The 14667-nt window shown below is 28.4% G+C and overlaps 2 protein-coding genes across 3 annotated transcripts; both read right to left on the bottom strand.

The window, feature by feature from the left end:
• Nucleotides 1-3709: 3709 nt before the first annotated feature.
• LOC124844604 (lachrymatory-factor synthase-like) lies at nucleotides 3710-4470 on the bottom strand. Its single transcript, XM_047321568.2, has one exon. The coding sequence runs from the start codon at nucleotides 4278-4280 to the stop codon at nucleotides 3783-3785; it is 498 nt and encodes a 165-aa protein (XP_047177524.2). The 5' UTR covers nucleotides 4281-4470; the 3' UTR covers nucleotides 3710-3782.
• A 6483-nt stretch (nucleotides 4471-10953) lies between these two features.
• LOC124844605 (lachrymatory-factor synthase-like) lies at nucleotides 10954-14319 on the bottom strand. Of its 2 annotated transcripts, none has more exons than XM_047321569.2 (2): nucleotides 14254-14319; nucleotides 10954-11638 (listed from the first exon to the last, which is right to left on the bottom strand). In XM_047321569.2, the coding sequence occupies exon 2, from the start codon at nucleotides 11627-11629 to the stop codon at nucleotides 11147-11149; it is 483 nt and encodes a 160-aa protein (XP_047177525.1). In that variant the 5' UTR covers nucleotides 11630-11638; nucleotides 14254-14319; the 3' UTR covers nucleotides 10954-11146. The 2 variants fall into 2 exon arrangements, with proteins under 2 accessions (XP_047177525.1, XP_047177526.1); XM_047321570.2 differs by having other exon boundaries at nucleotides 10954-11643; nucleotides 14254-14315.
• Nucleotides 14320-14667: the final 348 nt, after the last annotated feature.

Genomic DNA, 14667 nt, shown 5'->3' with positions numbered 1-14667 from the left:
TTGAATTCCTTTAAAGAACAGAACTCCATCCCCAATTCAAATCTGAAGTTCTTGTTCATATCATCTTTTCTAAACTTTTTAAATTTCCCCTTTGACCTCACATCCTCATCACTATCTACATTTGAATCCAATTCATCACTGTTGTATTCTTCATTGATCTCATGATCTCCAACTTCTTCATTCAGTAAAAATGAACCTTCCCCAACATTGCCTCTTCCACGGACACATTTCTTCTTCTTTTTCATTCTATTCCACCTATCCAAAACTGGATTAATGTTTCTCCGAAATTGGTCCACCCTATCATTCTGAACATCAAACCCATCATCTTCATTAGCCATTCTGTCTTCTTCACTGTCATCCATACATTCTTCAGCTGAAGCTTCTACTTCCCCCTCAACAACATTCCCCCCTTCCTCTTCTTCCCCAAGATAATCATATTCATCACCAACAACAAACTCTTGTTCTTCCTGACCCATTTGAACATCTTCATGTTCATCATGACCATCACACTCTTCTTCTTCCTCACCCATTTCAACGTCTTCATGCTCATCATCACCATCACACTCTTCTTCCTCACTCATTTGAACCTCTTGCTGTTCATGACCACCACCAAACTCTTCTTCCTCACTCATTTGAACCTCTTGACCACCACCAAACTCTTCTTCCTCACCCATTTGAACCTCTTGCTGTTCCTCACCCATTTGAACCTCTTGTTGTTCCTCACCACCATCACACTCTTCCTCCTCACCCTTTTCAACCTCTTGCTGTTCATGACCACCATCACAGTCTTCCTCACCCTTATCAACCTCCTGCTGTTCATTACCACCATCACAGTCTTCCTCACCCTCTTCTAGACCCATTCCACCCTCTTGTACAATCTCATCCACTTTGGAAACCACTTCCTCCGTGTCTATGTTTCCTTTTTCAACATCACCCTCTTCCACTTCCTCAGCCACTTCACCACAACTAAGAAAGTGAACTTCCACTGCCTCACTAGGAAGAACATGTTCAACATAAATTTCTACCTCTTCGTTATTCTCCTCTGCATAATTAGCCAAGTACAGTGCTTCTCTGTCATCACTCAATAATCTGACATTATTCATCAGCCTTTCTTTGGACCCCTTCCACCAAAGTTTGAACTCTGCATCATACTTAAATTCTCTAACTATTCCAACCGCTTCAAAATATGACCAACGATCCGGATCAACTCCTTTGATCACGTGTATCTCTCCTCCAACATACTGTAACCCCTTATTACTAACAAACTTCCCCATGTGATGCAAACAAATGTCGAAAACCATTTCTAGACCTACATTCACACATCAACGCTTTACGCACAAATTGGAACAACCATAACCGAAAAACAAAAACAATAGCTTAACTTACCTTTAAGCTTGTCTTTACGCTTGTCTTTGACGACCACCGGAACGACCACCGCAACCACCACCGCAAGGACAATCAAGATACAATGCTTCCTGTCAAAGCTTTCCACTACAATGCTTCCAGTAAAACTACGTTTTCCCCCCAATTGAAATATTTACTTTTCACAAATTCTGAACCCTATATCTAATTTCAATTAACAACGTAATTAACTGCTTAATCTAAGTTCAACAGTTAAACATTCCACGTGGCAGAGAGTGAAGGCAGAGATCACAGCTCACGTGGCATCGCCGTTTGACACATCCACAAAAACTTAACACCGTCCATTTTTAAGGACTATTACTCAGAGTTTCAAAACTATAAGGACTAAAAACCATCAAAGTTCTGAGCAGGGACTAAAAACAAAATCGTCTGATAGTTCAGGGACTAAAAACATATTTAACCCTTAAAAAAATTATAAAACACGTTTAATAGTAAACATATTTAAAATTATTAATCACAGATAACAAAATTTAAATACATCACATAATATCAATGATAATAAATATTTAAATAATTACATAATCGTTTTCATTCATTCTTAATTTACATTTATTTGAAAAATATATATTAATAAACTTCGATAAATTTATTTCAATATTTTTACATTTAAAATATAAATTTATTATTTATTTATAATTCGTCAAAATTATAATTATAAATATACTTTTATTTATATATAGAAATTATAAATATAAGTAAGGAGAAGTTTTGACAGAAAAAAATTTCAAAAATATAATGTTATGTGCTTAAGTTACGTTAAGTTATTTAATAAAAAAAAGATTTTTGAATAATTTAAAAACACTTGGAGTGAATGGTGCATGGCAGAAATTGTTTAGTAAAAAAAAGGTTTTGGAATAATTTAAAAATATTAGCAGTGAATGGTGAACGTTAGAGGAGCATGGTAGCGAGAAAATAAAAATAAAAATTTCTTTGTCACCTTACTACGAAGTTAACTTTTGTTTTTTAAAAATTAACGAAATCAACTTTATTGGTGTAACTATACAAAGTGAGGACCAAATTGAGGATTTCTTTTAAAAGGGGACGAAGTTGATACTAACCACTGAATTTAGGGACAATTAAGCAATTAAACCAAATATAAATTAGTGTATGAATAAATTGATGTAGTGTGAATTGTTAGACTCTTATAATCAATGTATTAACAAACTTGTTCAATATGTGTTATTAAACTTATCTAATCGGTATATGAACATATTCATCTAATGTGTATGGTTAAACTTGGCTTATTAGTATATGGACAAACTTGTGTAATGTATATTGCAAAACTCGCTTAATCTTATAATAAATAAAGTAATCTAATGTGTATTAATAAATTCATCTGATATATGTATAAACAGACTCATATATAGTATATTGTTAGAGTTATGTAATGGACAACCGGCCATCCGAACAATGCAGGATCCGCAGACGAAGCTCTGGAAACCACAGAATCAACACACCTTTGTGTGATTCCGAGCGTTTCCGACATAGGCATCAAGGAGTCACAATATTTTAGGTTTTTGACGGAGTTCTTGAGGCTCTTGAGCATGTGTTGCGAGAGGAACCTCTCGGTCTTGAAAACGATGTTGTCTTCAGAGTAATCTTCTGTCATTTCGAGAAACTCCGCACACCGGAGCGCGACCACATTGGACGGGGAGAGGTCGATCTTGAAGGCCTCAGAGCCGCCGAAGAAGCCCGTGAATGTTCACTTTCTACCAACGTGCCAAGAGTTAAGAAGGAAAGTTGTGAATACACATGGCCGGACATTAGCCACATCTGCTGATTTTTAACACGGTTAGTTTTGGAGGACCAAAAATTAAAATTTGCTTAAGAAGTAGGACTAAAATGTACCTTCCTTTGAAAGAAGGATTAAAAACAAATTCGTTTGATAGTTTAGAGACTAAAAACATATTTAACCCTAAGATTTATCTAAGTACTAAAAATGAACAGACTTGTCTAATGTTTATTAATAGTCTCGTTAATTTATATATTAAAATAAATTGTTTAATGTATATTGTTAGACTCATTTAAACAATTTTGTGACTAATTTTTTAAATTTTATAAAAAATATGTGAATTATTATTAGATTAAAAGTAGGTAAAATGGAAAAAAATATTAAAAAAATGAAGAATTACGAGGTAACTGAAATCTGTTTAACCAATAATTTAAAAGATTCCGTTCGATCCAAATTTAAAAAGAAAAAATACATATTTTTTCCAATTCTACTGACAGATTTGAACTCGTGGATCAGCACTGATTAGATCGAATGAGATGAAATTGAAACATAACGGGAAATAAAAAGAAGTTGTTAAAAGCAGATGAAATTACGAAGGGAACAGAAAAAGATCACAATTTGAATCTACCTAGTTTGTGTTACATGCAAGCTCAATCTTCTTGACCATGAACTCCAGATAAGACCCAATAAGCGAGTTCAATTTTTGGAAGCTCCAGCCTTGAACAGGATCACAGACGAAGCTCCACTCGATCTTGGATCCATCCTGGTTCATGGGGAACACCTTGATTGTGGCCACATAGGACTTAAATACCAAGTTGTTTTCACCAACTTCGTAGGTCAAACAACGTTGTACAGGATCTATCTCAAGCAGCTTCTCTTTGGCCCATTTCAGGGTTGTTGTCTTCTCAGCATCATCACCAACCCCTTCTTCTTCAACAGTGAGAGTACAGTAGCGGGTGAGACCAGGTTGACCTGAAACTCCCTCTACATGGTAACATGTTTCTATGGGAAGCCACTTGTGTACGTTGCAGAAATCTTCCAGAACCTGCCATGTAAATTGTGGATCGGTGGCTGGTAGCTCAGCCATGGCTTTACCTTCCCATTTGGGGGTAGATTCCTCTGCCATTGTTATCTTCTTACCGTTAGAGTGAGGAACACTGTAATTACTTGACTCAGACTTCAGGGATATATATCAATCTTCAGGAAAGGAAAATATTCTATGCATCTTGAGAATCATGAGAGTTATTTGGGAGAGTGGGAATCTCTTGCAACCACACAATCAAAATGACGCACATGCCATTTCATAAAGCAAAGACAAAATACTTATCATAAAGGTTAAACGTTATCTTCTATAGATTGGCCAGAATGTGGAGAGAAATAAATACAAAATTAGATGATTCATTGTACGTGTTGCGTTAGATTCTCTCACAAACTAATTTATAATTATAAATTGAAGCAAATTTTATTTTATTTTCACCTAATATTAAATTATCATTAAATCATCCATTAATTTTTAATTTGCGTTTGGAACGTACATAAAATGTAATTATTTTTCTTAAGAAAAGCTTTAACCATAAAGTTTTTGGTGGCTACATTGGTTTCATTTATCTTGTTATTTATTTTCTTTTCATCTCGCTTCTCTCGTAAAAACCAAATAAAACACGTTTCTACGAATGAAAATGATATGAACTATTTTGTATAAGTTGTTAAAATAACAACTTAAAAAGTTAAATAGTGTACAAAAATTTAAAAATAGTAAAAAAATTGTAAAAGTGTGTAAACAAAATAAAAAAAAGGACACGAATCTAAAAAATAAAGTATTAGAGTGGATAGACGTCGAGTATTTTAAACTTAAAATGATTCACTAATATAAATAGAATTTATTAAACTCGTCTTATTACTTAAAACACAAATAATCTCTCCAAAATTATTCATCTTAGTTCTCTCTCACTTCTCTATAAGAAATCGAACTCCTCAGTCATTTGTTTGACGATCAGGAAGTTCCTATGAGATTACAAATTAGCGATCTCCATTTCTAACTGTTCAATTCTTTGTTTAGAGCAAGTAATTTTCTATCTCATTTTTCTTTTGTTATCTGTTTATGATCATGCTTTCGCATGTGTCATTTGTGCTCTATTTTTTATTCTTTGTAAATTTGTGGTCTTAAGGACTCACTTTGATCACGATTTGGTGATCTGTAGATGTTTTTAGAGTTCCTTGAGTCGGAAGCAAGGGTTTCGGCATTCTTAGAGTTCATTGACTTCGGTATAACGTAAGAAAAGCTAGTGTTTGTATATTATTATGTTTGTTGTGTAAACTTGGTGTTTGCATGTATGATAATTTGATTTGATCACAATCTGAATATTTATGTTAGTATTAGTTCCTTTAAATGAATATATTTGATTAATTGATGATTGGTTTCTGGTGAAGTGTGATTTTGATGTTACTATGGTGATGAATTGTATGTTATAAAGTTGTTCTAATGTATGAAATTGATTATAAGGTTAAAGAGTAGTGAGTGGTCTAATACATATATTTTTGTGATTAAGGTTTTGATAAACAAGTTTAAGAGATAACGTTTAGATCATGAAGTCTGGTATTTTAGGTCTGGTGAGATGTCATTTGAGAGTTGTTAACACCTTGAGTTGGTAAAAATCTAATAAGAATTAGGTATGAGTCAAGGTAGTGATTTTAGAAGGTTTTAGGTTCAATTTTAGAGGTTTTAATAGGTAAAAATCTAAATGAAGTAATTCTTATGTATAATAGAACTTTTCGATTTATCTTTAGGTAGTTTAAAACTTATTTGAACCTTGAGAATGATATAAATTTGATGCAATACTCTTTTATAATTGATAGGTTGAATTTGGTTTGGTTTAGGTTAGTTTTAGGGGTTTTGACAAGTGAGATTTTAAATTCGAATGTCTGGGCTAAAAGTGAGGGTTTGGAGTCTGTTATAAAGTCCATTTGAACTTGTTCATGCTGTTAGTTTGTAGAAATGAGTGTTATAAGGAGTTGAAATGAGGTTGGGTAGTTTAAAGTGATCAAATGATGTTTGGAGTAGATATTTTGAGCTATAGAACTATGTTTTCAGAAGTTTTGCCATGTCTAGAAGGTCTTAAGGATCAGTTGAAGATGTGTTGAAAGTGCCCAAGGTCATAGAAGGAGAGTTTCAAGTCTGATATGTCGTTGAGTGCTCTATCATGGCACTGAGCGCCTTTGTCATGGCGCTTGAGCACCACTTTTCAGTGTCACTAGGGCCGAGCATCAGGTTTCTGGGACTGAGCGCTACTTCTGTAAAGATGAGTTTAAAGGGTTTTTGTGTTGCTTAATGGTTCTTGTGTATTAATGTATATGAAGTAGTTTCATGTGATTTCTTACCATGTTTATGTGAAATATATGTATATGATTATGTGGATATATATGATGATGGTGATAACTATGTTGTTGATTAAGTGAAAGGTATTTATGGACGTAATTTCATGACCCTCGTGGAGATGTTACATGGTGGTGTCCTGTATTGTTGTAAGTATGAATGTAGGAAGCTTAGTCTTGGAGTTTATCCTGACATGCTAAGATCATTTATGCTCAATTAGAGAGAAGTGATACATGTGGTGAGAGTAACAGGAAGTCTTAGTCTATGTGCTTCCAGTATGGCCTACAACGGAGTACAGACTAACCTTGTGAGTGTGGTAGGGTGATACCTATTAGCAATGACTCTGAAGTAGAGGCCACCACAAGTGTAAAACCTGTCATAACTCGACATTCATACTATATTCGGATGGTCAAGTCTAAGTTTGTTGCATGATTAGGATGAATATTTATTTGGTGTGAAGTGTAACACATGATGTAATGCTATTTTCATACGATAAAATGTTTTACCACTAGTTTATCCTTGCTTTTGTATTTGTTTGTCTGTGTGTTGTTTTCTATTTTGCAATGATCACCTTAATCGGTGTGAGCTTAGGAAGGGAACATCTTTTCAGTTGATTTAGCGTTTGGTTTAGAGAGAAACAACATCATAGATAGATTTTGTTCTTCAAGGATGGAATCTCCTACTTTAGTAGTCTCAAGTTCCTTGTAAGTTATCATATGTATAATGTTGTATTTTAGTAGTTTTATACTATTAAAATAGGATGTTACACATGATAAAAAAAATATTTTAAAAACTTAGTAAGTGTGAATAATTATTTAGCATAAACTAGTTTTAAACTCCTTCTCATGCACAAGTTGATGTTGGTTTGTGTGTCTATTATAAGAGAATTAAAGATTGAAGAAAACATAATACATATTTTAGAGTTTATTATTAAATTTTGAATAGAATCAATTATAAAAATATTTTATAAAAACAAAAGTAAACTTTGTGAAAATATAAAAAATAAAATATGTACAAAAATAGAGCGGACTTTTAAAAATATAAAGGATATGCAAAAATATAAATTAGTGTATGAGTATATTGATGTAATATGAATTGCTATACTCTTCTAATCAATGTATTGACAAACTCATTCAATATGTGTTGTTAGACTCGTCTAATCAGTAAACGTATTTTTTAATGTGTATTGTTAGACTTATCTAATTAATATATGAACAAACTTGTGTAATGTATATTGCACGACTCGCCTAATCATATAATGAATAGAGTCGTCTAATGTGTATTAATATATTCATCTAATACATGTACAAAGAGACTCGTCTATCATATATTGTTAGACCGGTGTAGTCCGTATATGGACAAATTCATCTAATGTGTGTTGTCAGGCTCGTATTACTAGACTTGTTTGATTAATGTATGAACATATGTATTCTTAAATTTATCTAATTAATGTATGGAATGACTTAAATTTGAATTCGTTGCTTGAAACTTTGATACAATTTGATTCACAAACTTTTAAAATGAAATGATACAGTCTTTCTAATTCAATTGCATTGAATTCTTTTTACTTATCATGTGGTGTTTCAAGTTGTTATTTGAATTGTTTACACTTATTGACATCTTTTAGCTCAAATGTCAATATGAAAGACATTTTAATAAGTAAATAAAATAAATATCTTTGAATTGAAAATGCTATATCTATTATTTTTTAAGTTGAGAAAACAAAATGTATCAAATTTTGAAAATAGAATTAATTTCAATTTCACCTTCAACTTTAGGAGTTAAAATCATATCTAACTCTTATTTAAAATATTTTAGGAAGTTATATATATTCGTGTTAATTTTTTATTAAATTGATTAATTTTTAAATAATAAAAAAAATTAAGAATATTTAGGAATAAATATATTTATATAATAATTTAATATAATAATGATAAATATATTTTTTATTGATAGTTTTTCTTCGGATAATAGTATTACATGATTATTTTTTATATGACAATATAAATACTTCAAGACACAAAACTTAAGTATATTTTTTAAATTTAATTTTATTAAATGACAAAGTAATTAAATATTATAAAAGAATAAAATTAAAAATTAAAAAAATATGAAAAAAGAATTAATATTTTAAATATAAGTTAATTATTAATAACTTCTTGAATGACTAAGTAATTAGAAATTATGAAAGAATAGAATTAAGAAATAAATAAATAACATAGAAAAAAGAATTAATACTTTAAATATAAGTTATTCTTTAAAATAAGTGTATGAAAAATATATTAGATAAAAGCATTTAATTGTAACTAAAATGTATATAAGGACACATATTAAGATAATTATTTATTTATTTATTTTAAAAATTAACTAATTTTTAAGAATGTCTATCATGGTTTAAGTTGATTAAAAAAAATCATGTAGCAGAGAAAATTTTATATCACAATATAAACAGTTTGTATTGTTAATAAATATATATTATTAATATTATTTAAATAATATATCTTTAAAAAATAAAAATAAAATATTTTTCTCTAAATTTAACTTTATCAAATTATCAATCAAGTAATTAAAAGTCATAAAATATAAAAACAAAAATAAAAATATAATTTAGAAAATAATTAATATTTTTATATAAATTATTCTTTAATAATTTATTAAATGATAAAGTAATTAGAAATTATAAATGAATAAAATTAAGAATAAAAAAAAATACTATATAACAAATGAGTTAATATGGTAAATATATTAAAAAGGTTTTTAAGGTGATTAAAATATTCTAAGGCACAAGTATTAAAAGATTAATTATTTGTTTATTTAAAAAAAAATTAAACTAATTTTTGGAAATACAAATCATAAATTAAATCAATTAATAATATAATTCAAATTTTATACATAAGTGACATTTTAGAACATATATGAAAATTATAAATTTGAGAAAGTAATAGTTTTGTTTAAAAACTATAATAATAATAATTTAGATATTAAATTATAGAATTGAAATATATTAATATTTTTACGGTAAGTCATTTAAAAACAAATCAAATAAATAAAATTGTAAAATAACTTTTTACCAAGACAATTTTTTATATGTGAGTGCGCGTGTGTGTGCGTCCGCGTGTGTGTGCGTCTGTCTCTGTGTGTGCGTGTGTGTGCGTGTGTGTGTGCGTGCATGCGTTCCTGCGTTTGTGTTTGTGTCTGAGTGTCTGTCTGTGTGTTACTTTTTAAAAGAATATAATTTTTAGAATTAAAATATATATTTCTAAATTTTATTTTTTAATGACTAAATAGTTATAAATCTTAAAAAGATAAAATTTAGAAAATGAAAAAAATAGTATAAAAAACTATATTTTAAATTTAAGTTATTTTATAATAAATGATCAAAAGTTAAGTTAAGAATAAAAAAATAGTGTAGACAAATTAGTTTGAAAATAAAATAAATAAATAAAAGGGTAAATAAATTTTTTGCATATGTAAGCAAACTAAATATAAATAAAAAATAAATTAAAAAATAAATAAATAGATAAAAGAATAAAATAAATTTCATGTGGCAACAAAATAAATATAAATTAAAAACCAATTTCTAAAACTTTTATCAACAAAATAAAACAAATAATAAACTAAATTTGCTAGTATATTTTGTTATATTATAATAAATAACTTTATTGCACATAAACAACAAAATAAATATAAATTAAAAACCAATTTCTAAAACTTTTATCAACAAAATAAAACAAATAATAAACTAAATTTGCTAGTATATTTTGTTATATTATAATAAATAACTTTATTGCACATAAACAACAAAATAAATATATATTAAAAAATTTTAAAAATGTCAAATAACTAAAAAAATTAACTGAGAATTATCAATAAAATAAATTTTCTAGTATTTTGTTCTTATATTATAATAATAATGGTCTGAAGAGTTACAGTTATAGAATTAGATTTTTCTCATTGAGCTGAAAAAGAGTGCAAGGATTTGTTGAAGATGTAATAGTGACTAAAATTATATTGGGTAATTTAATTTCTTTTATTTTGAAATGTGAAAATCATTTTCCTATAATTCTTATTTTAAAAATATTGAAATAATAAAATACAAACTATTAGGAAAACAGATTAAAAATAAAAACAATTGAAAAATAATGTCATTGAATAATATTAAGAAACATCCAAGTAAAAAAATAATGAATAAAAAATATAAAAATATAATAAAGTAATATATTTGTCTTAATTTCATATACATTATAAAAATAAAATAATTATAAAAAAATTGTATTTTTTTTAAAAAATAATAATGAAAAGCTAAAAAAATAATATCAAATAAATGTTAAAAATATGTCTTAAAGTATAATTTCTTTTATCAGTATAATAATATGGAGTTACTAAATAACCAATCTTAGTTGACTGAATTAAACAAACAAACACGTAGAAACAAAAACACTTGCATAAAAGTTTAAAGACAAACAAACATTATAGTTTGAGTTTTGAGATAATTAAGCAAACAAACACTTGCAGAAAAAGTTTAACAACAAGCAAATATTAGTTTAATGTATTATGCTTGATTATTAATTGCATAAATTTCAAACACCGAGATTTATTATCTGACCAGATGTTAAAACCTATGGTGTGTTGTATGCAAGTTGGATGTTCTTCTTTATGATCTGCAGAGAAGACTCAACATATGACACCAATCCTTCAACAGTCCATCCTTCCGCTGGATCAGAGACAAATCCCCATTCAATCTTGCATCCGCCCTCCTCCCTTGACAGCACTTTGAGTGTGGTCACATAGAACTTAAATCCCATATTGTTCTCAATAACTTCATAGCTCAAACTTCGTTCAACAGGATCAATGGCAAGTACCTTCTCTTTGGCCCACTTCAGTGTTGGGGTCTTCTCCACATCATCAACAATGGTTGAAGCGCAGTATCTGATGAGACCTGGTTTGCCAAGAGTACCCTCTAGTTGATAGGATGTGTCTAGTGACATCCACTTATGGATGTTGCAGAAATCCTCTATCACACTCCATGCTACTTCAGTATTTGTGTCTGCAAGCTCAACCACTGCTTTACCTTTCCATCTTTCATCGGATTTCTCTCCCATAGTTCTTGCCTACACTTTATAGTCAAGCAGTTATACATCACTCTACTTAATGCAGAAAGTGCACAAACTAGATATCATAACTATAGGATGTTATTTCTAAAATAGAAAAACAAAGATGAGTGATGAGTTATAAAGGAGATTGATGTGCATGCTGTGTTAATGTCTTAATATCATTGCTAAAAAGGAGTAACTATATTTGATGGGTGCTAGTTTTTATTATTGGATACTAAAGAAATTGAATCTACAACTTTTTACATTATCTCTTTCAAATTTATTAAACTAATTTTAAATCTTCAAATGGTTAATAGAATGAATTGAACTCGCTATCTTTCTTATCACCTATTATATCTTTAATACTAAGTCATCTTTATATTTTAAATATTTGAATAAGTAAAAAATAATAAGTAAAAGTATGTTTATATTCTTTTTTTAAAAAAAATAGAAGAAAAGCAGTGGTGTGCAACTATACATGATAGAAATAGAATAGGAATCTGCTGCTGATCATTAAAGTTACAGCACAACTCAAGTTATTCATTTGTCCTCTACCCATGTGTTTCTTTCTTTTGATTGAACATCTTTTCGGACAAGAATAATAATCTTTCAATAAAAAAAGTATGATCCAAGACTTAAGATTTAAAGTATCGTTACATACAAAAGTTAATGTTAGAATGAAATGATTAGAGAAAAAAATTAAAAAATAAATCACTAATACGCTTATTAAGAAAAAAAAAAGAAACATCCGAAAAAAAAAAGGCATGAAAATGACTTTGATCAAGAAAAGGATTCAAGATTCGATTTTGCATAAAGAAAATGTTAGCACATTGTGACTTCCACCATAAAAGTAGTAACCAATTGCCTAATTTTTCTGATACAAAATTGTTAATGTTCTTAAACAAATTTATTTACTAAGACTTGTTTACGTGTGCATTTTATTTTTGAAAGAGAAATTAATTTATAAAATGAATTACATTTTTTATTAATCTTTTTAGTCCAAATAGGTGTTACCTTATTCTTTCTTTTCTCTCTATATAATAAAAGGCCAAGTTGAGGTGGTGTTTAGTTTTAAATTTTAAGTTAGAAGACTCTCACAAATAATAAAAAAAAACATGCATCGAAAATAAATACCAGTACCTCTTAACACTTTTGTAATTAACACTTTTGTAATACTCAAACTTGTTAACCCAAAAGTGCATAAAAGAACTTATTGTTATTAAGAGCTTTGTTTGGATCCAAAGTTAGAAGGAATTTTAATTTTCTTTATAGAGAAACACTCCATATTTTCAGTAAAGAACACACACACACACACACACACACATATATATATATATATATATATATATATATATATATATATATATATATATGCTCTAAACATTTCAATTTTACATCTAATTAATTTAACTGTTCATTTTAAGCTTTCAATATTTTTAGTTAAAAAGCTTTCACAATGTATGATTTCAAAAAAGTGCATCCAAAATAGTTATTGTTATACATTTGTTATATTATTTCATTCTTCTATGTTTTAATATTTGTAAGTTAAACTTTAAAAGTTCAATATGGTATTTGGTATTTCAAAAATTGTTTATTTTTTAGTCCTTTCTTGTTACCCTAACTAATATTTTAGTTAAGGAAGTTATCAAAATAAACTTAACAAAACATAAAATATTTAAAAACAAAACCATGATTAAAACCTGTGTTAACATGTATGTAAACCAGGTTCAGAATACTCGTTTGTCTGGATTATTTAAATCAACCCATAACCGTTTTAATTAAAAACAACTAAAATAAAATATTTAAAAAACAAAATTTGAGGATTTTAAAACTTAATGTAAAAAAAAAGAGAATAGAAAGAATTAAAAAGCAAATGAAATGTTTAGAATACATCACGTTTGTTGAAAGTATCTGGACTGCTGTGTTTCTTTTCCATCATCCTTCAAGAATATTAGTCTTAGAGCTGGTTAAGAATGTTTCTATTATTAACTATTTAAATATCATATATTTAGAACATATCATAATATATAGTATTTGTTGAAAGTATTTAGGATGTGCTTGTCTTTCATCAACTTCAAAAAATATTAGCGGAGTAAAACTTGTTAAAAAATGTTTCATTGTTAATTTAGGTCACCATAAAGATGATCCGGATGAAACTTGTTAAGAAGAATGTTATTTTTAATTACCTACAACTTTGATAGAGACTAGCGCAGAAAAGCTTGAAGATTAGCATATTAGCCCGAGTAAAACTTGTTAAAAGTATTTTTATTGTTAATTAACTATTGTAAATGTATGAGAAAGATTGACTAGGTAAAAAGTATTAAAAGTATTTCTATTGTTAATTACCTATAGATCTTTATATAAGGATGATTGAGACCCTAAAGTAAAACTAGCAATTCTATTATTAGTTACCTATAGGTTAAAACTTGTTAAAAATATTTCCATTATTAATAAGCTATATATTCTTGATGGGAAAAAAATTAATTAATCCTTAGCCTATCTAAACTATCATTATTACTAAACCCTTATTTTTTATATTTTATTCTATAATATAATTAATAAATATAACAATTTCAATATTTTAAATCATACAAAACTTGATTAAATTAGATAAATTAGATAAATTGACTTACCTCAAAATGGTTACACTCAATGAGATCTATGCATAAAACAACTGAGAATGTCTCTTTCCTTCTGCACTTGGTGCTATGGATTGGGTTGTCTTCTCTTTATATACTAGGTAAGGATAATGTTCATGAGATTACCTGTACAATGTGGGACTTTTAAGTCACAGTAAGTGATAAGAAAGAGAGGAAAAGCTGGGACTTTCTTACCTTAGCTATGATTATGTAATAATAATTAGACTGTTGCAAGACTTGATGATACCAAAATTTGACTCTCATAATATCTTTTCCTTGCATTTCGATAGAGGTTTAAAATTCAAACTAATAGATCATACAATTATAATATACTCTTATTATTATATTATTATAAGCATGTATATATTTTTTCCTTACGTATTCTATTGAATTAGAAATGACTTTTTC

The sequence above is a fragment of the Vigna umbellata genome, chromosome 2, assembly GCF_029865625.1.
Source record: "Vigna umbellata cultivar VRB3 chromosome 2, Vumbellata_1.0, whole genome shotgun sequence".
In the NCBI taxonomy this organism is placed as follows: Eukaryota; Viridiplantae; Streptophyta; class Magnoliopsida; order Fabales; family Fabaceae; genus Vigna; species Vigna umbellata.
Note: the sequence above shows the minus strand (reverse complement) of the source record. Positions and strands in the feature narration are given on the sequence as shown.

Bases quoted from the DNA above. Each gene is read 5' to 3' on its own strand.
- LOC124844604 (XM_047321568.2), bottom strand. From the start codon at position 4,280: ATGGCAGAGGAATCTACCCCCAAATGGGAAGGTAAAGCCATGGCTGAG.
- LOC124844605 (XM_047321569.2), bottom strand. From the start codon at position 11,629: ATGGGAGAGAAATCCGATGAAAGATGGAAAGGTAAAGCAGTGGTTGAG.